The sequence below is a fragment of the Lutra lutra genome, chromosome 4 (assembly GCF_902655055.1).
Source record: "Lutra lutra chromosome 4, mLutLut1.2, whole genome shotgun sequence".
In the NCBI taxonomy this organism is placed as follows: domain Eukaryota; kingdom Metazoa; phylum Chordata; class Mammalia; order Carnivora; family Mustelidae; genus Lutra; species Lutra lutra.
In genome coordinates, this window is record NC_062281.1 from 1,618,699 (window position 1) to 1,643,530 (window position 24,832).

Below are 24,832 nucleotides of genomic sequence, written 5' to 3' on the forward strand. Positions count from 1 at the left end.
CCCTGTCCCAGCCTATGGGGCCCAGCCCTGGTCTGCCTGCCTCCTCCCCACGCAGGCCCTGAGTCCTTTCCCTTCCCCCACATCACTGACCCTCACCTCCCTCCCTGGGGGCCTGCCTGGCAAAGGTGGGCTCCCACAGCTCAAGGCCACAGCCACGGGGCGTGGTAAAGGCAGCAGCTTCCCTAGTTGGGCGTGGGCCTCAGTTCTGGGAACCGGGCCGCAGATGTGCAGCTAACCCACCCGGCCTGCTGCGGGTACCTGGTGCATGCTACTGCCCTGTGCCGGCCATTCTGGCGGAAGCACGGTGCTCCGGAGGCGTGTGGGGACTCAGGCCGGTGGGGGGGGGGGGGTGCCTGGTGCTGGCAGACTTGCTGTTGCTCCTTCTGTGCCCAGGAAGACCCCGGAAGACACGACGGCGGAGGGGCCCAGCTTGGAAGCAAGGATGCCAGCTTTCCCCTGGGGCCCCTCTGAGCCTCCAGTATAATTTCCCTTTGTGGCCAGGCCTGCAGGGCTCCAGGGACCCAGGAGGAGGTTGGCTTGGGGTCCATGTGAAGTGTCCACATCTCAGGGGTTTGGGGTATGGTGGCCCCAAAGCAGCCTTGGAAGGTTGGTTTTCTTAAGGAGAGTGGAAATTCCCTCTCTTGACTCCTGTCCGACCAGCCTTCCCTCTAGGGCAGGTCCCACCCGTACAAGTCACAACGGAAAGCCGCAGTGGGTGCCACACCATGACCCACCGCCTCTTCCTCCAGGAGCTTCTGCGTTCAGAAGTCGGGGCGGGGCCAAGAGACTGTTCCACGTGAGAACATTAGAGGACACTGAGACACAAACAGCTTTTCAGATTCCACTCTGGGCTGGCAGAGTGGTCTGCCCAGAGCCAGAATTTTCTCCCCCATCCCCGACGATGGCACCACAGTCATTAAATCAACAGACACTCAGAGAGCGCCCACCACACACCAGGGTCGTGCTGGCACTGGGACCAGTGCAGCAGCACGCACATGGGGCCTACAGACCAGCACAGGCCAGTCCTTCCCAGGACTGGGGTGGGGGGGAGGGGGGGGAGTGGAGGGCGGTGCTGGAGGGAACAACAGCCTCTCTGAGGGGCAGGTGACAGCTATGATCTGGACCCTGGGAACCTGCGAGGACAACAGGTATAAAGGCCCAGGGTGAGAAAGGGCTGGGGGGTGTGTAGGGAGACCCCGGGGCAGGAACCCTGAGGGGGCAGCAGGGCTGGAGCCTCAGGGAGGAACACTGTGGGGTGGCATGGGTGTGGGGCCGCAGCCAGGGACTCGGGCTTTGACCTGTCCCTCTCGAAGCTGCTGAGGACACAGGCGGGAAGGCCAGGTGGTAGCCCGAGCAGAGAGCTTGGTTAACGTGCACCATGCAGTCCAGAGTGGCTGGCCTGGCGGCTTTGGTCCTGGCTCTGTGTGCCCCAGGGGTCACCTCCGGGACTGGCCCCGAGCCTGTGCTCTGCTCTGGGGGTTCCTGGGCCTCCCCCCAACATCTCCTGCTCCCCAAGGAGCAGCCCTGCTCTGTCCTTACATAATATTCCCAGGATGAGATGATATAAGCCCCTTGATAAGCTCTGTAGGTAATGAGCTCCCTGCCAGGCCCAGCTTAGGACCCACTCCCTGCCCTGGGGAGCCCAGCCCCACACCCAGAGCAGGTTGCAACAGCATGAACCCCCCTAGACCAGGGCCTGGTGCCAAAGCCAGGCCCCTGAGGCCACCAGGCTGAGCAGGGAGTGGCTGAGCTGGGCAGCTGCTGGAGGCCCGGGGGGGCGGGGGAGGAGGCTGTAGCTCCTCAGTGTCAGGCCGAGTGAGGACGGCACCCAGGCCGCCTGGCCCTGCTGGGTCCCGAGCATCACCCTGTGCCCTGACAAGCTCCAGGAACCTCGTCTATAAAGTGCAGGTTTGGGAAAAGGCTGCCTGCGCCTGGAATGTGGGTCTCACTGCGAGACTGAAGCCCTCCCCCACACATACTTGGGAGGACAGTAGTCCCCATCCAAGCATGTCACCAGTTATTTCCAAAAAAATCTATTTTTAAAAGTCTGGTTGGGGCGCCTGGGGGGTTCAGTGGGTTAAGCCTCTGCCTTCGGCTCAGGTCATGATCTCAGGGTCCTGGGGTGGAGCCCCACATCGGGCTCTCTGCTGAGCAGGGAGCCTGCCTTCCCCTCTCCCTCTGCCTGCCTCTCTGCCTCCTTGTGATCCCTTTTTCGCTGTCAAATAAATAAATAAATAAAATCTTTAAAAAAAAAAAAAGAAAATGATGTTGAAATTTTTTTTAATTATTATTTTATTTATTTATTTATTTATTTATTTATTTTTTAAAGATTTTATTCATTTCATTTGACAGACAGAGATCACAAGTAGGCAGAGGCAGGCAGAGAGAGAGAGGAGGAAGCAGGCTCCCTGCCGAGCAGAGAGCCCGATGCGGGGCTCGATCCCAGGACCCTGGGATCATGACCTGAGCCGAAAGCAGAGGCTTTAACCCACTGAGCCACCCAGGCGCCCCATTAAATTATTATTTTTTTAAAGATTTTATTTATTTATTTGACAGACAGAGATCACAAGTAGGCAGAGAGGCAGGCAGAGAGAGAGGAAGGGAAGCAGGCTCCCTGCTGAGCAGAGAGCCGGATTCGGGGCTCGATCCCAGGACCCTGGGATCATGACCTGAGCCGAAGGCAGCGGCTTAACCCACTGAGCCACCCAGGTGCCCCTGATGTTGAAATTTTAAAAGAAAAAACCTTAAAAAAATCTGGTTGTCCTGGTAGTGTTTTAGTGGAACTTAAAAGAGCGGCAGAACCCAACAAGGGGCCATTTGCTATTCTCAAGGGACAAGGGACCAATGAGAGGGCTCAGGATTGTCAAAGAAAGGAATTTACATTGCTCTGAGGTACTAGTGGCCAGAGACAGACAGACCAACAGGGCACAAACTCTTAAGGGTTAGGATTAATGATGTCCTCTCAAAGCCACCCCCACCTGATCATACAATCTTAAATAAAAAGAGCGTTTCTGCATGTTGGGTGTTGCAAGACCCAGAGCTGCCCGCCAACCACTTGCAGATGTAAGGCTCTGAGAGCCCCCACCTGGGTTCACTCCACAGTCTTTGAAAATTACTGTGTTCTCTTGTCAGGGACAGGTGTGCATGTACATGAGAAAGGGAAGAGAGGATAGGAGAGAGAGACGTCATGGAAGCTATCTCCTACAGGACACATAGGAGTATGGATGGATGATGGATGGATGGATGGATGGGTGGGTGGATGGATGGATGCATGTATGGATGGATGGATAGAAGATGGATACATGGATGAATGAGTGGATGGATGGATGATGGATGGATGATGGGTGAGTGAATGGATGGATAGAAGATGGATATATGGACGGACGGATGAGTGGATGGATCGATGATGAATAGATATATGGATGGATGAGTGGATGGAGGGATGGATAGAGAGAAGATGGATGTATGGATGAATGGATGAGTGCATGGGTGGATGATGGATGGATGAATGGATGGACAGATGGATGTATGGATGGGTGTTGGATGGATGAGTGGATGGATGGATAGATAGATGGATACAGGGCTGGCTGGCAGCCTGTGGATGGATAGATGGAAGAATGAGTGGATAAGTAACAGATAGATGGGTGGATTACATAGGTTGTTGGTGTTCGCTACCCTGGAACTTATACCCAATGCCATCATGGAGCTCAAGGGTTTAGAGCCACAGGCTCAGGCTACAATAGGAGGAGCACTGAGCAGTGCCACAGCAGAGCGGAGAACCTAGGGATAGAACATAAACACACTCTGTCTTTTTCTAGAACCCTAGAGGGAGCTTTCCTCACATGGAGAGAATAAACTCCCTACAGGATACCTGATTCTCAGGTTCTTTTTTTTTTTTTTAAATTTTATTTTTCCAGTGTTCCAAGATTCATTCTTTATGCACCACACCCAGTGCTCCATGCAATCTGTGCCCTCCTTAATACCCACCACCTCCCAATCCCCCCACCTCCCTCCCCTCCAAAACCCTCAGTTTGTTTTTCAGAGTCCACAGTCTCTCATGGTTCATCTCCCTCTCCGATTTCCCCCAACTCCCTTCTCTCCATCTCCCCATGTCCTCCGTGTTATTCCTTATGCTCCACAAGTAAGTGAAACCTTATGATAATTGACTCTCTCTGCTTGACTTATTTCACTTGGCATAATCTCCTCTGGTCCCGTCCATGTTGACACAAAAGTTGGGTATTCATCCTTTCTGATGGAGGCATCATACTCCATAGTGTATATGGACCACATCTTCCTTATCCGTTTGTCCGTTGAAGGGCATCTTGGTTCTTTCCACAGTTTGGCGACTGTGGCCATTGCTGCTATGGACATTGGGGTACTGATGGCCCTTCTTTTCACTACATCTGTCTTTGGGGTAAATACCCAGGAGTGCCATTGCAGGGCCATAGGGAAGCTCTATTTTTAATTTCCTAAGGAACCTCCACACTGTTCTCCAAAGTGGCTGCACCAACTTGCATTCCCACCAACAGCGTAAGAGGGTTCCCCTTCTGCCACATCCTCTCCAACACTTGTTGTTTCCTGTCCTGTTGATTTTGGCAATTCTAACTGGTGTCCCGTGGTTTGGATTCATGATTCTCAGGTTCTTTGGGTTCTTCAGCTCTGGGATTCCAGGCTCTACAAGCCCACACTGCTAAGAGCCTGTGCCCTTGGAACTCCAAGGTCCCCAGGGTTGCTGGGTTCTGTGGCTTGTGCCCACGGCCTTCTGCAGGCTCTCTTCCTCTACTTCACAAAGGAACACAGCCGAGAAACTGATAAGCAGGGTGCATGCCAGACCTCTGCTCGTCCTAGGTGCTGGCACTAGGTGCTGGTCTCAAGGTGCTAGTCCTAGGTACTGGTGCTAGGTGCTGGTCTTAAGGTGCTAGTCCTAAGTGCTGGCGCTAGGTGCTGATGTGGGCAGAGGTCCTGTGGGGCCTCTCTCAGGGGAGTTGGCTGCCAGACCTGAGAACCGGTGTGTCTGCTCCCTGGGTTTGCGCTCTGGCACAGCAGGAGAGGGAGGCCCCGCACTAGTGGCCCAGGGGATGATCTAGACAGGTGGGGCCATGCCAAACCCTGGGAAGCAGGTGAGAGAGACCCGTGTCTAGGCCTGTGGCCCTGTGTGTGAGGGCGAGTCTCCCGCACAGGAGGGAGGAGTAGGGAGGCCTGGGCATGGGGTAGAGCCCCAGGGCAGCCAGGGACTGAATTGGGGGAGGAGAGCAGGCCCGGCTCTGATTCCCACGGGCTGGCCGGGTGACCGTGGGCAAGGCCCTGCCCCCTCCGCATCATCTGAGGGAGGCCTTGTCGGCGGTGTGCAGGTCCATGAGTGGAGGGACAAGGCAGGCCCTCCCTCTGGGCAGTGTGACCCTGTATCCCCCCACGGCCTGACTCACTGGGTAGTCACCTCAGCCCTGTGGGGAAGAAGAGGTGTGCCAAGCCTGAGGCCCCCCGGCCCAGACCCAGGCCCGAAAGGCCTGTCCCTGCTCTACTCTTCAGGAGGCCCCAACCCTTGGACCCCCGATCATCCCGCTCACATGGGGCCCACTTGTCTGTGCCCCATCTCCCCAGCTCATCTGGGGGTCCTGCGGGCTGGCCCCATCTCTCTTATCTGTCCCTGTTGGGCCCTGAGTGCGTGGTCCATGGCGGGTACTGCTCAATGACGAGTGAGTGGAGGCCAGGCGCCATGCGTCCCCGTGTGCGGCCGGCCAGCCCTCGTCCATGATGCATCTGGAAACTAAAGAAGCCTTGTCTGCAGACCCCAAGGTGGGGGGCGCCTCCAGGGAGGGAAACCGACCTGCCCATCCTAATGCCCACCCTCACCCTCGGCAGGGCCCGGGGACCCCTTAGGCTGCCTTTTCAGAAAGTCTGGAGTGGCCACTGTCTGCCCTGAGCCAGGCGCTTCCCTCTCTGAGCCACTTGCCCCCTTTGTGGAACCCCAGGGACCCCCAGAGCCCGGTGATTGAGGCCTTGATTCCCCTCTCCCACTCCAAGGCTGAGACCCTGGGGAACAGGGGGAAGGGGGGGCAGGGGCGTGAGCAGGAAAGGCACGAGGCAGCAGAGGTCTGGGCTTGTCCTGGCGCCGCTGAGTTCAGGAAGCAGGCAGGGCTGAGGGGTGAGGGCGTGAGCACTCCTGGCCCCTCCAAGACCTCTTCTAGGCCTTGTTTCTGCTGCCAACAATCCCCGGTGCCATCCGGCCCAGCGACCCAGCGGGCCCCGGGGACTAGGTGAGAGGGCTTGCATTCTGGAGAGTGGCAGCTTTCTCCAGAGGATGAGCGAGGACAGGAGGGGAGGCCACGTGACCTGGAACTGTCGGGCTGACACCAGCGGGGTCCCGCCAGGACCTCATCTCCTCACCAGTGAAAGGATATTGGAAGGGGCCAACCTAAGGGGCCATGACGGCTCCTCTCTCCCCTGAGATCTGCCTCCAAGATCAGGGCAGCCAGGCCCCCACCTCCAGGAAGCCCTCCCTGACTGTACTGTTCCAATGACTCCCCATTCTCCAAGAGCTCCTGCCATAGAAATCGCCCACTTTCTCACACAAGTAAACTGTGTCTGAGGCTGCTGCTGACGGTCCTGCTAGGAAGCCCCTGGACAGGCAGCGCTCATCTTAGTGGGCAGCCCATGCCCTCACCAGCAGCCCTGTCAGAGACAACGGCTGTCTTCCCATGGATCCACCTCTTTTCTGGCAGGTGTCTGTCCCTGCCTGACAGGCGCACAGCCAGTGAAGCCTCAGGTGCCCCATGAGGATGGGACAGGGGTGCAGGGGTCCCCTCGAGCCCAGCAGCCTCATGGCCAAACTTACACTCCTGGTCTGGACCCCTAGCTCTACCAGGCCCTATAGGAAACCCAATCCCCCAAACCCGTTGTTCTACTAGCTTCTATGACCCTTGGTCTCAGTGAGTCATCCCTCCCCACCTGTCATTCCCACCCCACCCCCCATGCCAGTCACCACCCTGTCACCGAGCCCTACATCCTGCTTCCTGAGGTCTCTGGGGCGTCCTCTTCCATCTGTCCATAATGGGCTGTGCCTGATGAATTCCAGGCCTCAGAGCTTGGGGTGACTTCCTCTCTCTGGCTGAGTGCACAGTTCCCCCATATTACCTGCCTCATCAAAAGAGGCCCCAGCTACCCTACATAAGGCCCCGGGAGCCTGGGACCAGCCCGGGGGACAGGCTCAGACTGCTGATGTGGGCCTGCCCCAGGGACTCCTGCTGGCATCCCTCCCTGCGCCTCCGGGGTCCTGGAAGGAAATGCTCTGCCAGCCTTGTGCCTCTGGCCAGGTCCCACCAGAGCCAGCAACATCTTTAGGGAGGGCGGCCCAGAGGGTCAGGCAGCACGTCCCTGGCCCATTGGCACCGTGAGGCAGCCTGTCTCGCCCAGGTGAGGCCCCGCTCAGGAGCTGGCTTGTCCAGGGCACGCCGGGAGGAAGGGCCAAGGGCTCCCAGATCTCCCCGGCCTGAGCCCACAGTGCTCCCAAGAGCTGTAGGCTGGCTCTGCCCCCTGCCCTCCCTCCAGCCCAGGGCCGCCCTCCTTGCAGCAGGCCCTGCCCCTCCAGTACTTGCAGGAATGGGGCTCCCAGGGCCGAGTTCTGTGCTCTGGCCTGACTCCCCGTCACAGTCAGCGTGGCCTGCCAGGACAGGGTCAGGGGAGGCCTCCGTAGGGGACCTCCCACAACCCAGCAGGGTCTGCCAGGCACAGCCGAGTAGGGGGAGGGGCCGTGGCCAGCCAGCAGACAGGGAAAGCTACAGGGAAGGGAGGACAGTGCCTGCGCTTAGGGGCTGGGTCTTCCCTCCCCACGAGCACTCTGAGAGGGTGACGTTGGGGGAATCTACCCAGCGCCCCACACCCCTGACCTGGAAGAGCTCACTGCCCTTGGGGACCAGAGCAGGAGATGGAGAGGCCTGGTCCCAAAGCCAGATAAAAGCTGCTAGTCCTCCACCGTGCCCGGAGCACAGTGCAGAGTACTGGAGGGCGGCGTCCAAGGCAGGGCTGCTGCAGACACAGGGGCCCTTGGGGTCTCTGGGTCAGTGAACCCTTGAGCCTCTGCCTCCACCCCCACCCCTCCCCCATCAGCTCTGCCCCTGCCCCTCCCCCTGATGCACCTTGTCCGGGGCTCACCTCTCTGCAGGCTCATCCACAGGCTTGCCCAGCTGCCGACCCCGCCCCAGGATGGCTTCCTCCCCTCCTCACTACCCTGAGGTCCTGACATCTCAGCAAGATGCCTTGCTCGCCTGGGGGTCCTTCTCCCAACACTCCGTGGGCCCACCGAGTGGTCCTGAGCCCCAAGCCCAGGAAGCCAGGGCCAGAGCCTACACCTTCCTCGCTTGCCCCCTGGGCACAGCTCTGGCTCCCCACAGGGCACCTGCCTAGGCTTGTGACTCCATTGACCTTATCTGAGGGTCGGGGTACAAGGGAGGGAGTAGAAAGTCCGAGACAAAGCAATCTAGGGACGGACGGAGAGTCGGAGAGAGGAGAACAGGCAGTGAGCTGCAGAGCCTGCTGAGGCCTCCATCATAGCCTGGAGATGGGGGACGGCAGACCCCTGCCCTGCGGGGGCAAGCAGCCAAGGGGCAGCGGTCCCTCCAGGTGGCAGTGGCAGGGGCAGCCATGCACCAGGCTGGCAGGCGTGGGCCAGCCAGGGTGGGGCAGCTGGAATACCGCTGCCTGGCTGGGTCCCCACCTTCACCCCTCCCATCAGCACCGGTCCCGGGCTATAAGGCCTCCAAAGAGGAGGGGCCCCCACTGCTCCCAGAGACGCCCTGAGATGAAGACAGCTCTCCTGCTCCTTGCTGTGCTGGCCGTGGCTGCCGGGCCAGGTGGGTGAGGGGCTGGGCAGGGGGTGGGGGGCAGGCAGCAGGGACCTGAGGGACACACATGGGAAGCTTGCAGTACCCGCCATTAGGCTCCGGGCACCCTGGGCTCCCGGGATGCCAGACTCAGAATTTAAAACAAAATGAACTCAGGTCTTAGCTTAGTGGAATCAGATGTAACATATCACAGAGTCAGAGACTCTTAGAATCGGCCCCCAGGATCCACACACAGAGAGGGAGAGAGAGGCGGGGAGCTGTCTTGAGACGCCCACCACCTCCGAGGATGACCAGCTGCCAGTCATCCAGCCCGACTCTGTCCCCAAGGCAACCCGCCTCCCGCAAGCTCAGCGTGGTGGAATTGAAACCCCCAGCCCTGACTTAGCCTCAGGTCCTCATGACCCTCAGCATGGGGACCACTGGGGACAGGCTCTGGGGTGGGGCCAGCCGTGGTGGGCTGCTCTCTGGAAGTGTCAGAGCTCCGGGATGCTCCCATGGTGAGGTCCCCAGCCCACAGCAGCCACCAGTTCTCTAGACACGCCTGGCAGGCACAGGAGCCTCCCCCACGGTCCCAGCCATGGAGGACCGTCACCTCCTAGCCCCGGGGGGTGTGTGCAGGATGGGAGCCCCAGTGGGGGCCCCTCAGAGGGGCCAGCGGGTCTCATGCAAGGCTGGCAGAGGGCTGTGGCCAGGCAGTGACCCCAGGCCCCCCTGTGTCCCTCCTCCTCCAGCCCGTGCTCTCCGCTGCCACGTGTGCTCCAGCTCCTCCAACTGCAAGAAAGCCCAGACCTGCGCCGCCAGCGCGCGCTACTGCAGGACCAGGACCAAGGGTGAGCGTGGGGAGCACCGGGCCAGGGCAGGGCTCTGTGTGGGTGCCCTGGGGCTCACGGGACCATGGCCTTCTGCAGGAGGATGTCGGTATCGGTGGGTCCTGGGGCCCCAGGGGCTGGGGACTGGGACTTGGGGGCTACAGGGGCCGGGTGCTTGGGCTGGGGGGTCCAAAGCCGCGGCGCAGCCTGACCGCACCCACCTGTCCGCAGTGGAGCCCCTGCTGGGGAACCTGGTGGAGAAGGACTGCGTGGAGGCCTGCACGCCCACGCACAGCCTGCCCGGCCAGGTGAGCAGCGGGGCGGCCGCCACCCTGTGCTGTCAGGACGACCTGTGCAACTGGAGCCTGCAGAGCAGCACTCCTGCCCGCACCCTGCCCCCCGGTGCCGGCCTCGGCCTGGCCTTGGCCCTCGGCCTCCTCGCCCTCCTCTTGGGCCCCAGCCTGTGACCTCCCCATGGCAGGGAACCCCATCCCTTTCCCGAGGCCTTCCTGCTCCTCAGCCCCTCCCTCTGGCCTTGCGGTGAGGGGAGCTTGGGAATCCCCTGGCTGAGCTGGCCTGCCAGGGTCTGGGGCCCCTCTCCCCGACAGGACGGTGTACGGCCCCGAGCGGCAGGAAGGCAGGAGACAGACGGCAATCGGACCCCTTCTGACTGGACACTCATTCTGTTCGGGTTCTGTTTATTTTTCTATTTGCAGAGGAATAAATGCCTGAAAATCCCCGTAGCTGTGTCCGTGCTATCCGGGGGCTGCAGGGGGTGGGGAGGGGCCATCCGGGCACACAGGCCCCCAGCTGCTGGGGCTTGTCACCCGGGCCCAGGCTTGCCATCGTGCACGAGGCCTGAAATGCCACCATCACTCCTCGTCTTCAGAGGAGACATAACTCTCCCCAGGCGCCCTCTGCCAGCCCCAGAAGGGGGAATGCTCCGGGCTGGGGGGGGGGGGGGGTTGGCGCTGAGCAAGGGCACAGGGCAGAAGGCTTGAGTGCTCTTTCTGGCACCCAGCCCAAGTGCACAGACACAGACACACACACACACACCCCAAATCCACCCTGGGGAGGTTGGCCAAGGGGGCTGCTGAGCTCACCAGGGATCGGGATCAACCCAAGGCAGGTAAACTTACCTTGGCCCAGCTGCGTGGGTTCAGGGCCCCACTGCCTGGGTTAGGGGCTTGCTGTCTGGATCCAGACAATTTGAACCATTGCATCTGGGAGTTCCCAGAACCGGCCAGGTGTCCAAGCCAGCAACCTCCCCCCTCCTCGGAGGACCAGAGGCTTCTGGGGGCTTCCTCCACCCCTCGGATAGTCATCACACTCTCAGGCCTCACTGTGGGTCAGACAGAGTCCCAAGTCCAGTGCCGGCAAGGGCGAATCCTGGCTGCTGGGGGCCCCAGCCGGGTGCAGGGCAGGGAGATGGCAGAGGTGTGGGGCCCCCGGGAGCAGGAGGAACAGGCGCCATGCGGCCTGAGCACGGCAGCAGAAGCCTGAGCTGCGGGGCATGGTGCCCGCTCCGCCAACCGCGTCTGTGCTGCCCTCCCAGGAGCCTCACACGGGCGCACCATCTGACGCACCCGTGTCCCCGTGTGGCCCACCCCCGTCCACGTCTCCCCATAGCTCTTTCCTCACCACCTGACCACGGTGCTGTTTCATCAAGGTGCCCTTGAGGTACATCGAACAACGCCCTCAAGTGTGCGCGGCGATGGGCTTGGACACGTCGTGTGCAGGAGGTCGTCACTACCATCAAGACAATGAGCACAGCCACTCCCCCCAAAGCCGCCCACACCCCTGCCCGTGCCCCCTCCATCCTTCCCTGCGCACCCCACCCCGGGCAACCCTGGGTCTGCTCTGTTCCTGGCCATGTTCTTCACGACCGCTCAGACGGAGACCCCCACACTGCACAGCAGCCCACGTTGTCCAGAACTCGGTAAAACGGAGCTGACGGGATTCAGAGACGAAGCCCTGCTCTGGGGCGTCCCGGTCTTCGCTCCTGGCCCTGCTGGAGCTCAGCTGTGCGGCCACCATGCAGCCCGGCTGCCGTGGGCTGTGGCCCATCCCTCCGTGCATCTGCCGGCTGGCAGCTGGCGTGTCCCCGGGCCCGAGCACTCAGAGTGACGCTGCTACGGACACCCACGTGCAGGTCTTCATGGGGACAGGCTTCCTCTCACTTGGGTAAAGGCCAGGAGGGGGTGCACAGGGCAGAGGACAGAGGGATGCTTCCGGGTTGAGCGGCCACCAAACTGTTCTCCAAAGTGGCTGTTCTCCCCATGTTCTTTCCGGCAGAGGAAGAAGGTTCCGGTCACTGCACATCCGAGCTTTGCTGTGGTCACTCTTCGACCGTCCTGATTCGGGGGCTGTGGGGTCTCCCTGTGGGTTCTGTTTGCACACCTCTCCTCGATCAATAGAGCATGTCGTGTGTGTTTGCATCTGGGTACCTTCTCTGATAAATTGTTCGACTCCTTTTACTCCCTTGTCTCTTTTGGGTCATTTGGCTGATGATTATGTATAAAAGCAGTTCCCCCATTGTAGATACAACTTCTCGGACACAATAACTTGCAAATATGTTCTCTCGACCCAGCTGGTCTTGTCATTTTTATAACATTGTTCTGTGAAGAGTAAAAGTTCCGTTTTGATCATGCCCCGTTTATGGGTTTCTTCTCTTAGGTCTGTGTTTTTAAAGAAGTGTCTGCCATACCCGAGGTCACTAAGATTTCCAATGGTGTCGCTCTTACGTAAGGCCTGTGACCCACTGAGAGCCCACGGATGGGACACACAGACAGACGTCAAGTTTGCTCGTGTCTGGCCTCGCTGGTGGCAACGCTAGTCCTCTCTCCGTTGACATGACTTAGTACCTTTGTCAAAAGTGAGCCGACCATACACATGCGGTCTGTCCTAGGCACTAGCTCTGTCCACTGGGTCTGTACGTCTGTCCTGACCCCTACCATACTACCGTGAGTATCTTAAGACCTAAAATCAAGTCTTGCGAGACCTCTACCCTTTACCTTCTTTCTCAAAATGGTTTTAGCTATTTCAGATCCTTTGCATTTCCATACAAATTTCTGAGTTAGTCTGCTAATTTCTTCAAGAAAAATGCCCTTGGGCTTTGGGCTGGGAATGTGCTGAATCCACAGAGGGCTTCAGGGAGAAGTTAGGTCTCATTGTGAAGTCTGACCGCGAATATGAGTGTCACAGAGCGTGACTAGCCTCTCCATCTGGTGAAGCCCTTGAAAATGTATGTCAGCACTGTTGCGTGGCTTTCAAAGGGAGCGGGTCTTCCCCATCTTTCGTCAGTGTCATCCCTAGATACTGCATGGGACGCTATTTGTAATTCTTTTTTTTTTTTTTATTTACCAGAGAACAAGCAAGAGAGAGAGAGAGAGCACGAGAGTACAAGCGGGGCAAGGGGTTGGGGAGGCAAGCAGAGGGAGAAGCAGGCTCCTTGCTGAGCAGGGATCCCAATGTGGGACTTGATTCCTGGACTCCAGGATCATGACCTGAGCCAAAGACAGACTGAGCCACCCAGGCGCCCCTGGGATGCTATTTATAAAGCGTCTTTTCAATTTCCAGTGATCAGTTTTTGGTTGTAGGAATATGGACATACAGTCAGCGTCTGCCTGCTGACCTTTGACCACACAACCTTGCTAAAGCAACATAGGTCTAGGACAGCTTTCTTGAGTTGGCTTTTTTTTTTTTTTAATTCCCCAAAATTTTCTATGTGAAGAGTGCTGTCATCTGAAAACCGGGGGCGGTTTCACTTCCCTTCCAATCTTTGTGTTGTTTATGTCTCTGTCCTGCCCCGCTGCACCGCAGGCTTGCAGCACGCGGCTGCGCACGCGCCGTCGGAGGCCCGCACCCCGTCCTTCCAGACCAGACGGAGGAGCTACAGGGCTTCTGCAGGAGCCTTCATCGGGCTAAGACAGTTCCCCCTGCTCCTGGTTTGCGGGGACCTTGGTTGCTTGGTGGGTGGGTGGGTTGGTTTAATCCGAAACCGACGTGAGATTTTGTGAAAGATTTTTCCCAAATCTATGCAGACGGTGGTCTTGTGGACACGGCGAGTCACACTTGGTCTTCAATGTCAAAGCCGCCTTGGGCCTGGTCACGTTACATTTCCTTTTCTCTATTTTCAGATGCGTTTACTATGCTCGCGTTCCTAACTTCTACAGCTAAGTCCGGGAGAGGCGCAGGCCCGCTGCAGTGCCCTGCAATGTCTGAGTCTGGTTCTGGGTCTCAGAGGGATGGTGGCCTCCCAAACTCTTCCAGGCTTTTATTCCAAAGACAGAGGGGTACCCCGTTACGTGTTTCCTGGCCCGAGAACGAAGCCGGCTTGTATATGTGTAGGGCCTGGCCCGAGTCCTCTCACCTATAGGACGTACCGCTGTAATGTTGTCACGACCTGTCCCCATGTCCCCTTTCTCATCCCTGCTTTGCGTTGGTCTCATCTCATCTCTGTTTGATCCATCTACACAGAGGTTCAAGAATCATACCAATGTTCTCAAAGAGTCAGCTTTCGGTTTGGCCGATTTCATTGTTGTTTTTCTTCTGCTTTTTCACAGATTTTTCTCTTTTTTGGCTCTTATTTCTATTATTCCCTTTCTCTTGCTTCCTTGGGCTTTGCTATGCTCTTGTTCTAGTCTCACTGTGTTGAGAGCTTTCTGGTTTTCTACCGTGAACTGCAAGGACGCTCCCCGTCCCAACACTGCTTCCGCTGTGCCCACGGACCTCCCTGGGTTGCGTTCACTTTCCGTGGCCTGGAAATTCTTTCTTATTTCCTGGCAAACTTCTCCTCTGGCCTGGCAGTTACCTAGAACGCGGTGCTCAGTGTCAAAATACCTGGGCGCTCCCACACATACTTGTCTTTTGCTTGTATCTGATTCCATGCTGTCCGAGGAAACCACTCATCTGATTCCAGTCCTTGTGAGTGTACTGGGATTTGTCCTCTGGCCCCAGAGCACAGGCTGTCCTGGGAAAGGCTCTGTCCCCCGGCCCGCCGGGCACAGGGCTCCCTGCAGCAGGCGGCTGTGCTGCTCAGGTCCTCTCTGCCCTCCCTGGGTTTGCGCATTTCTGCTCTCGGATCCTGAGGGTGGAGGAAGGAGGAATCACACTCTGACTGTGCGTGTGATTTTCTTCCTCTCCGTTCTGCCAGGCCCCTGTTCTGGTGTGTTCTGAAGCACAGCGGTCAGGTACGGGAACTTTTAGAGTCGTTCTGTGCCTTTCTAAGCCAATCCCTTCGCACTTACAGAGTGTCCCCCGTCCTCGCTGGCTGAATCCTCAGCTCCGGGCGCACTTTGTCTGCTGGGACTGCGCCCGCCCGTGCTTTCCCGTCGCGGTGTGGACGTGGATCTCTGTCCTGCGCGCTCAGCGGGAGCGGAGGGCGCCTGAGGACGGCACCGCGAGGCTCTGCCCCTGCTTCTCTCCGGGCGTCCGGGCCACCGAGCGGGGTTTCGGGTGCAGAGTCTGTTCTCCAGCCCTTGTCTTCTCCTTGGCACCCGAGCTGCCCCGCCAGCCTTCTCTATGACTCACAGATTAATTTTTTCTGATTCCGTTTAATCCCCTTTGCTGCATTCTCAGGCGGAGCTCTCCGATTCCGCTTTCCGTTCCTTCTCTGCGCGCGCGCTTGCTCTGGTATTTGTCCGTCTTCAGCCGACGCCGTGGGCTCCGGAGCGCACACAGCGCTGCGCTTCCCTTCCGTCCGCACCGCGTGGCCGCGACCGTCGCGCGACTCCTACACTTGCCGAGCAGCTCCTCACGGAGCGGAACCGCCTCTGCTCCAAGCGGCCGCTTACCTGCGAATTCCAAAGTAAGAAAAAAAGGGCGGGCGGGCGTCCCACGCCCCCTCCACGCCCCCTCCACGGCCCTCCGCGCTCCCTCCACGCCCCTCCATGGCCCCTCCACGCCCCCCCCACACCCCCGCAACCCCCCACGCCCCCCACGCCCCCTTCCACGCCCCTCCCGCCTCTCCACGCCCCCTCCACGCCCCTCCATGGCCCCTCCACGCCCCCCCACACACCCCCGCACCCCCCCACGCCCCCCACGCCCCCCACGCCCCCTTCCACGCCCCTCCCGCCTCTCCACGCCCCCTCCACGCCCCTCCACGCTGCCCTTGGGCAGGGCTTCGCTGGCACTGCCCGCTGCACTTTCAGACTCCACCGCTGGGTTCTGGGGTTCCTGACATTCCCTCTGTCTCTGCCACTAGCTCACCGGGCAGCTGTGCCCCCGCGCTCTCCGGAGTGGTCCCGAGGTTTCCTCGCTGTCGCTGCTTCTCCACACCTGCCTCCAGACGTGCTCGGCCTGGTTTTCTTCATATTGCTTGTACTTTGTGTTCATTGACTTTCTGGGTTCCATGGATTTATAGTTCTCAACAAATTCGGGAAAATGTGGCCATTATTTCTTGGAAACATTTTTTCTCTTCCTCGCCTCTCCTTCTGGGACTCCGGTGACGCACACGGGGCCACTGGAAGCTGCGGCCAGGCTGTCCCTGCTCATTCTGTTTCCTGGCAGCCTCTGCCTGGTGCTTTACCCTCAAGCCTCTGATCTTTGACCCGCAGACTCCAGTGGGCCGTTAATTACCCCCCAGCACGTTTTTCATCACAGACCCATTTTTCATCTTTAGAAATTCAGTTTGTACTTTTTTATTTCCCACAGCTCCCCGACACAGTCATGCTCCCCTCTGTCTGCTTGAGTATGGGAAATATGGTGTCTGGTTTTTTTTTTTTTTTTTTGTTTTTTTTTTTTTAAGATTTCATTTATGTGACAGAGAGAGACACAGGGAAGGAACACAAGTAGTGGGAGAAGGAGAGGGAGAAGCAGGCTGCCCGCTGAGCAGGGAGCCCTCCATGGGGCTTCATCCTGGGACCCCAGGGATCATGACCTGAGCCAAAGGCAGACGCTTAACAACTATGGTGTCTGTTTTAATGTGCATGCTCAATAACACTACTGGCTGTGTCATTTGTGGGTCTGTTTCTAATGATTTTTTTCTCCCCACCATGGGTCTCATTTTTCCTGCTTCTTCCCATGCCTGATGGTGTTTTCCCCACCATTAAATGCCAGGCACTTAATTTGATGTTACATTGTGGAGTGCTGGTTTATTTTCTCTTTCGAGCTTTGTCTTGGGATGCAATGAAGTTACTTGGAGACGACTGGACCCTTTCAAGGCTTCGTTAGGTGGGACCAGATGTGATCTGTGATCCAGGCGAGTACTGCCCACGATTAAGACGATTTCCTTCTGAGCACTCCGCCTGGTGACCCCATATTTTAAGATTTCTGGTCCCAGCTCACACAGGTAACCCCCAGCCCCGTGTGACTCTGGGGACTGTTTTGCTGCCCCTTGTCAACAGCCCCCTCTGCTCACCTCCTCTCTCTTGAGCAGCCCTCCTCAACCTGAGCTCTGCCCTGTGAATCCCAGCTGCCCTGGCACTTGTCTCCTCCCTCAGGGAGAGCACGCAGGCTCTGCTCGGTCCCCCCGAGGTAAAGCCTGCAGTCCCTTCTGCGAAGTCCTTCCTCCAGAGTCCCAGACTCTGCTGGCCTGTCATGCAATGTCCAAAAAACACTGCTTCATTTATTCTCCCTTTTTTGGTTGCTTAAGGCAAGGCGGTAAACCCAGTTCTCATTAATGCGCATAGCCTGATGCTGAAGCCGGTGGTGTGCTCCGGTTTTGACCCATGTGTTTATTCTCTGCCCTGTTAGAGTGTGAGCTTCATGAGGATGAGATATTTGGGGTACATGGGATGGACATCTCAGTGGCCACTGGCAAACAGGGTGACCAACCATTCCAGTCTGCCCACAGAGATTGCCTCCATGGGTCTGGAGGCTCAGTGCCTAGGGCCCCCCAAACAATTCACCTCCTTTCAAGACAAAACAAAAACAAAAAACAAAACAAAACAAAACAAAAAAAAACCCTTATATGTAGTCAAATGGAATGTTGTGTTTTTGCATCAGAAAAAAAAATGAAAAATTTAGGGCCCATGAAAATCTTAAATTTCACCTAAAACAGAACAAAAGCTAAATGTTGAAGTGAAGTTATATAAGTAAAAACCAGTTATTTAATATTGATACTATGGTTGGAGGGGGCCCTGAAGTAATGGGATTCAAGTTCAAGGCTTGCCGTTCCGCTTTGTTAGACCGGACCAGGGACCGTTGCGGGAGATGAAGCCCGGAAATGCTCGGTAAAATGCAGAAGTCACTCAGCAGCTAAGGCAGGGCCAGGTGGGGACCCAGGCAGGCTGAACAGGGAGCCGGGTCCAGGGGTCACTGAGCGCTGGAACAGCTCCATGCAGCACCTCTGCTGAACCGGGCTCGAGGACTAGGTCCTGGGTGGTGGCATGGAGGAGGGGTCAAAGTGCACCTGGCAGCAGCAGGGGGAGACTGGGAGAGCCCGAAGCTTCAGCCGGGTCGCTGCGGCCAGACCCCGTGGGGGTAGCTCCTGAACGGTGCACGTGCATCTGAAGATCGCGTGGGTATCCCTGTCCTGCCGCACTCCGCGGTGCGGGAGTTGCGCGACGCTGGGGTTGAGGTTTGAATCCCCGTGGGCGGCCGGCGGGCTGAAGCGAGATGGGAGGGGCGTTGGGGTGGAGCCTGCGACGACCTGGGGCGGGGGCGGAGACAGTGGAGCCGGGGCGGGGCTGAGACGGGGCGGGGCTGAGACTGGGCGGAGCTGGGGCGTAACCGACAAGTAACGGAGCCGGGGGCGGAGCTGGGGGTGAGGCGGAGACTGGGCGGAGCTGGGGGCGTGGTGAAGATAAACGCGAGTCGGGGGCGGAGCCGGGGCAAGGATTGGGCCGAGCTGGGAAGGACCAAGACTGGGCAGGGGCGGGGCCGAAGTTAAATAGGGCCAGGGACGGAGCTGGGGAGGGGGCGGGGCTGGGGCGGGGCTGAGACAGACTGGAGCCCGAGGGCGGAGACTGGGAAGACTCGGGGAGGGGCGGGGCCGGGGCGGGGCTGAGACTCACCGGAGCCGGGGGGGGGGGGGGGGGGGGCGGGCGGAGACTGGGAAGAACTGGGAAAGGGTGGGCCCGGGGCGGGCCCAAAGCCGGCCGGGGGCGGGCCGGGGCGGACAGGGCCGGGGCCTCCGGCGGAGAGCTCACGCGCTGCGGTTGGCTTCCAGCCGCACAGGCCGCGGAGGGGCACTGCCTCGTGGTCACCGCGGGGCGCTCGGGCCATCCTGCTGTCAGACCGGGGGCTCGGCGAGCGGCCGCGGGGGAGTCCCGGGCGCAGCGGAGGTATGGTGTGCTGAAGGTCACGGTTGAGGTCACCCGAAACCTTCCCCCTCTGCTGGGGACCGCAGTCTTCGGGGCGGAGCTCTCCGGGAGGGGCGGGAAGCACTGGAGCCGCGGCTCGGCCTCGCTCAGGCCTCGGGCGTCCTGAAGTCGGCTCTTGGGAAACGGGGCCTGAAGAAGTGCGGGTTTGACGTGCTGGGGAGGGCGGAGTCTAACCTAGTCCGCTGGGGTGGGGACGCTGCGCACCCCCACCAGTCCCGAATGGCCCCGCAGGGCGGAGGAGAGTCCTAGTCCAAATTCCGCACCCCACCCCCGCCCCGCCTCTCACCGGAGACTGGATCTCTCCATCCCAAACACCGTAGGGGAACTGGGAAGTTAGTTCTCCTGCTGTTTGCCCAGTGCCCCTCCGCCTGGTCGGAGCTCAGCACTGCGCGGAGCTGCGGCTGTGGCCCGGGACGCAGACCTGGAAGGCCCAAGTAGGGCGGGGCTCTGGAGGTCTTCCTGGGAGCGCAGCCCCCGCCTGGGCCCTGAAAGGAGCAGAAGTGGAGACCCACTCAGGGATACCCCAGTGACGTGATTTTGGAATATAGATGAGGTTTGGTGGAGTGGGGTCTGGAGCCGATGCCCAAAAGAGAATTCTTGAGAGGTCTTTGGTGCAAATTGGTGGTTTTATTAAAGCCCAGGGATGGGACCTGTGGGCAGAAAGAGCTGCACTGGGGTCCTGAGGAGGAAATGACTATGTACCATGGGGTTGGGGGAGGTATGGAGAAAGGGAGTTTTTCAAAAGACCTTTTACATGCTCAAGAGGACCTTCAGGGTCCTGGAGGCCTCGCCATTGTCCAGGTTATTTCCCCGTAGCAAAGCAGTAACATTAAGACAGTTGGGAGCTTCCGGGAAGAACATCACAAGTCCCCCCAGGAGTGGGCGGCAGTGGGGGGAGGGGGGCTGCAGGGTGTCACCTTCTGCTTCTTCAGCTAGCCTTCTGCTCCCTCATCACTAGGAGCAAAGGGGAGGGGAAGCAATGAGGAGAGACCCAGCCCTGGGGCCCAGTTCTGCACTCAGGGCCCTAGGTGACGGGGGCGGGGAGGGGGGCAGCGTGTCAGGCTCCCACGGGGCCCTGCATGGACCACCCCCCGAGTCTGCGCCACAGGTCTCCTGTCTTGCAGATGCCTGCCTCTCCCTTTGGAATGTCCCCCACCCTGCTCCCTTCTCATCTCTTTTCATGTTCCTTTCTTCAGGAAGCCTGACACTCTGGGTAGGGTGGCCCTTCAGCACAGGTCCCCTGGGGTCTCTCAGTCCTCCTGGTGACCACCTGTCTTTGTCTCCCTCTGTGCAGTGCTGCAGTGCCTTGAGGCAACCAGGAGCTCCTGGATGGCAGGGGTTGTCTGAACCCTCTGTGCCCTGCCCAGCCCATCACTCCCACTCTGTCCTCTCACCTCCAGCCATGGCAGCCCTCCTCACCCTGTTCCTGGCAGCCCTGGTGGGCCTCCCTCTAGGTAAGACAGTTGGAGAACAGTGATGGACAGACCCCTGTTCAGGGGGTGGGGGGGGAGAACAGGTGGGCCAGAAATGGGGAGGGAGGCCAGAAGGCCTAACCACCTCCGTCCAGCTGTTCTGGGAGGAAGGTAACAGGGCCTGGGGTCTGACTGGCGGGAGGAGGGGCCTCTCCAATCCAGCTCCCGCCCCACGCCCTGGCCCCCAGCCCAGGCTCTGGACTGCCACGTGTGCGCCTACAGCGGGGAGAACTGCTTCAACCCCATGCGCTGCCCAGCCATGGCCACCTACTGCATGACCACGCGCACCTGTGAGTCCGCGGGTGTCCCTGCTGCCCTTCCTGGGGAGGGGGGTGTGAGGGCTGTCCTCCCCTGCCCCGGGCAGTGTGGGACCCAGAGGAGGGAGGCTCCCTGCTGCCCTCGGATTCTGGGAGCACCTGGCTGGGGGAGACCCGGCCAGGGTGGACCAACCCTGGTCCCTCGCCTGCCTCCCCTCTGCAGACTACACCCCGACCAGGATGAAGGTCAGCAAGTCCTGCGTGCCCAGCTGCTTTGAGACAGTGTATGACGGTTACTCCAAACACGCCTCCACCACTGCCTGCTGCCAGTACGACCTCTGTAACAGCGCCGGCCTCGCCGTGCCTGGGGCCCTGGCCCTGGCGCCCATTCTCCTGGCTACCCTCTGGGGTCTGCTCTAAACCCCGCCCCCCAGGACCCACTCCAGGACAAAGTCCTGAGAGGCTCAGCCTTTCCCTTTCACCCCGCACACCCCACCCACCTGCTGCACCCCACCCCTACCCAGCTACACCCAGCACTGCCTGCTAGAGGGACTCCCTCGCCTGCCTGCCACCCTGGGACTCACTGGGCCTCGCTCCCAGACCACGACCTTCTGTTCTTGAAAGGTCGATGTGGGCCCAGCCCTCCCAGAGGAGCCTGGCAAAGTGTGCTGCTTAGCTGGGGTCCTCTGCTGGCTGAGAAACACTGATCTGAAGGGAGACTTGGCCCGCCTTCCTGGCAGCTCTGGGAGCAAGGCCCCACCCCAGTCCATCCAGGAAGTGTGGGGAGCTGTGAGGGGAAAGTGGGGACCCAGGATGGGTGAGGGACCATCCTGGGAAAAAGGGCTTTCTGAGGCACCAGGAGGGCTATCTCTGTGCCTCTGACTGAGGCCGGGAGCTGCCCCGGGGAGCTGTGGCATAGAGGCCCGAGGGAGGCAGGCCTTTGTCCCCATCTGCTGTCCCAGGTAGGAGTGCCAGGAACATCCTGGCGGCCCTTGGCTGGGGGTTGAGGGTGGACTCAACCTAAAGAGAACCCTGAGCGCCTCCCCCGCCCCCAGAAACCTGGTAAGGGAGTCTTCCCCTTTTGACTTTTCCCCTTCCCCACCCTGGCCTGAGGCTGGCAGGCACTTGGGGGAGGGGCAGGCGGGCGGCTATATTTGGTGAAGCCCAGAGCTGACCCCAGGACTATTTTCAGCAGGGAGGAAAGCAAGCTGGGGGGGGGGGGGGGGGGGGCAAACAGCCTGGTCTTCAGCCCTAGTGTGCCCCTTAACGGAGCAGGGCGAGCCGCAGTGGGCGTCTGGGAGAGTTTGCCCACCTGAGTCAGCCGGGGCGGAGATCCTGGGAGTCCGTCCAGGACAGAGGCTGGGAGAGGCAGGGTCCGGGATGCCAATGACCCAGCTCCCTTCGGACATGTGCCCCAAGATTTCCTGTGCACCCCAATCCCAACAACCTGTTGACACCCACTTCCAGCGTGCCCCCCTCTGTTCTGGTCTGCAGGCCTGGCTGAACAAGGGCTGGCTGACCTGGCCTTGGCCCCAAAGCCTGAGGGTCTCCACAAGGACCCTCCAGCCTCTGACTGGGAGAGAGAGGTCCACCCAAGGCTGAAGAGCTCCCTCCTTGATTTGAAGAGTGGCGTGCTGGTGCCCCCAAGCCGGCGGGGCATTGGGACCCCCAAGAGCCCAAGAATTGGCATTATTTAAAGGGTGCCCAGCCTAGGTGAACCCCATCCCTGTCCTGGTTTGGGAAACAAGAGTCCGCCCAGCATGGACCATCCTGGGTAAGGGTGGCCTGGGAAACGCGTCTTCCTGCCAGTGGGGCCAGACTGCGCACATGTCCTCATGCCCCAGGGCACACAGGGCTTGAGGCCTTACCTGACCAGTGTCCCCAGCTCTGTTGTCCGTAGAGGAGCCTAGGAGCCCCTTCAAGCTGTCTGGGCCTAAGTTGGCAGGACAGTGGCAAATGCTTATATGGTAGGATTGTCCCTGGAACTCAGGAGCCCATGGCCCGAGAGCATGGCTCTCGTGGTGGGGGTGGGGGGAGCTGGACAGTCTGGCTCTCATGGGGGGCGGTGGGGGGAGGCTGGACAGTCTGCCCGGAGAGTTTCACCCAGGTCCTTCTGGAACTCGAGGGACTGGGAGAGCCTCGGGCGGGGTCCTCAGGCTTGACTGGCTGCTTGACCTCCCAGAACGTCTGGGAAGATAGGCCTCATCCTGGGCCGGAAGGCGCTGCACTCAGGAAGCGCCTGGTCAAGAGCTCAGTCCCCACGGAGACCTGGGTGTCTCTGTCCTCCACAGCCCAATCCGGTGTGAGCGCTCCCTGGGGGAGGCTGGGAGCAAGCCAGACCCCAGCCTCGAGCTCCCAAAGGTCCAGCAGGGCCCCCCAGGAGTGATCAGCCTCGGGGAAGTGACCCAGCTCGCTCACAGAGCTGGCTGGAAGGCCGGCACAGGCCTCTCTGGCTGCGGAAGCCTGCTAGGAGGAAGGGTGGACGTGGGCCTATAGCCCCAGCCGCCCTTGGCCTCCTGACTCAGTGGGAGAGGCTTGGAAGCAGTTGTTAGCTTGTGTAAGACTTGTCCCAGGTCAGCGGCATCCTAGGCCACAGCTTGGAGGAGCACAGGGTCAGTCCCCCCTCCCCTCAGTGGGTGATTACCTTAGAGACCTGCCTGGCCACCTTGGGGTTCTGGGGTCCCCGAGAGCAGGGAGCCGGGCTTGCTGCAGTATGGGGGTGCTTATACCTGCCTTCTGTCCCCATCTGCCCATCCTCCGCTGTGACCTGATCCAAGCCCAAGACCCAGAACATTGCACCCGGCCCACAGGACCAAGCCCCCCCCCCCCCACACTCCCACAGCCCCCTGGCTGGGTGGGCTGTCCCCAGAACCCAGGACGGAGCCCTTGGCAGGCCCTCAGCTGATATGGGACCCGGACCCTAGTGGGAAGCCCATGACACTGAACTCGAAGGGCAGTGCTGGTGGGGACCACACTGACGAGGACGGGAGCTGACCTCTGTCTGGCTTCCCTGTGCCCCGGCCACCGGCACTCCACGACCACCCTGCGAGGAGCAAGCCATTCCCACGCCCCCTTCACAGGTGAGGTACAAATCTGGACGGGGCGCCCAGCCGCCACACCCCTGCCCCACTGAGCAGTATTCCCCACCGGCTAGGAGGCTGCACCCCCGAGCCTGGGGTGGGGAAACCAAGGAGGGGTTTTATAAACTGAAAACAAACTGCGCCCGGGAAATACAAGAGCTTAGGGTCAGGAGAACTCTAGAAGGAGAAGAGTGGAACCAGAGACTTGAGAAGCCATGAGGCCCCCAGGCAGGTGTCCAGCCCTGTGTCTGTCCCGGTCTGGCTGGAGTTGCCAGACTGCCCGCAGGCAGTGGGCATGTCCTCTGTGGGGAGGGGTCCCTCCAACAGAAGTGAGTACCCCCTGGATGCGAATAGAGGTGCTCCTCGAAGTTCCCTGTGGCGTCTCAAGTCTGGAAGCAGCCTGAAGGTCTCCGTGCCGCCTGCCATGGGTCCCCTTGGAGCACAGCTGAGCAGCCGGAACTTCGGGCGCTGACCTTGGGGGCACCCTCCAAAGCGCCCACCCCACTGCGGAGGGGAGAGGGAGGGCGCATCCACCACCCCATCTCCCTTTGCAGCAGCTGATTTGTTAAACACCCATCTTACCGCTGAAAAGGGTGCAAGGAAATGGGGACGCCTCCTTCCTTCTTCTACCGCCCTCCCGTGAGTTTTGTTGGGTCCTACAACTCGGGGTGCCTGGAGGTCCTCACCCACGTCTCTGAGCCTCAGCTGTCTCATTAGTAAAGTGGGACTGGTCGGTCCCCCCAAGCCGAGCCTCGGGAGCACGGCTGAGGCTGTGGGTGAACGTGCCCGGCCCCAGCCTAGCACACAGGAGGCTTCGGACGGACGGATGGACGGGTGGCCCCTCTTCCCTTCGTGCCACGTGCGAGGGCTGGGCCCTTCCAGAGCTATGCCGCACCCTGGCAGCTAATGCTAAGCCCCGTAGCCCTGACCCTGACCTTGATCGGCATGAGAACCCGCCTTCGGGCCAGGGCTCCCTCCTTTGCTCACACGATGCACTTCAGGGAGTCCCCGTCAGTGTCTCGAGTGTGAATAAATGGGTAAATACATATGTCCACCCGTCTCTCTGTTCTCAGTGGCCGCCGTGGCCGGCGCCAGCTCCCCTCCCTGG

At 59.8% G+C, this 24,832-nt stretch overlaps 2 protein-coding genes across 3 annotated transcripts; both read left to right on the forward strand.

Annotated features, from left to right (window-relative positions):
- The first annotated feature begins 8,756 nt into the window (after positions 1–8,756).
- LY6D (lymphocyte antigen 6 family member D) lies at positions 8,757–10,379 on the forward strand. Its single transcript, XM_047727663.1, has 3 exons — positions 8,757–8,849; positions 9,572–9,670; positions 9,881–10,379. Exons 1-3 carry the CDS (start codon positions 8,798–8,800, stop codon positions 10,114–10,116), a joined length of 387 nt encoding a protein of 128 aa, XP_047583619.1. The 5' UTR covers positions 8,757–8,797; the 3' UTR covers positions 10,117–10,379.
- Positions 10,380–18,664: 8,285 nt separating this feature from the next.
- Positions 18,665–24,776, forward strand: LYNX1 (Ly6/neurotoxin 1). Of its 2 annotated transcripts, none has more exons than XM_047723996.1 (4): positions 18,665–18,876; positions 20,218–20,369; positions 20,576–20,677; positions 20,868–24,776. In XM_047723996.1, the coding sequence occupies exons 2-4, from the start codon at positions 20,318–20,320 to the stop codon at positions 21,062–21,064; spliced, it is 351 nt and encodes a 116-aa protein (XP_047579952.1). In that variant the 5' UTR covers positions 18,665–18,876; positions 20,218–20,317; the 3' UTR covers positions 21,065–24,776. The 2 variants fall into 2 exon arrangements, with proteins under 2 accessions (XP_047579952.1, XP_047579951.1); XM_047723995.1 differs by having other exon boundaries at positions 18,666–18,876; positions 20,210–20,369.
- The last annotated feature ends 56 nt before the right edge of the window (positions 24,777–24,832 follow it).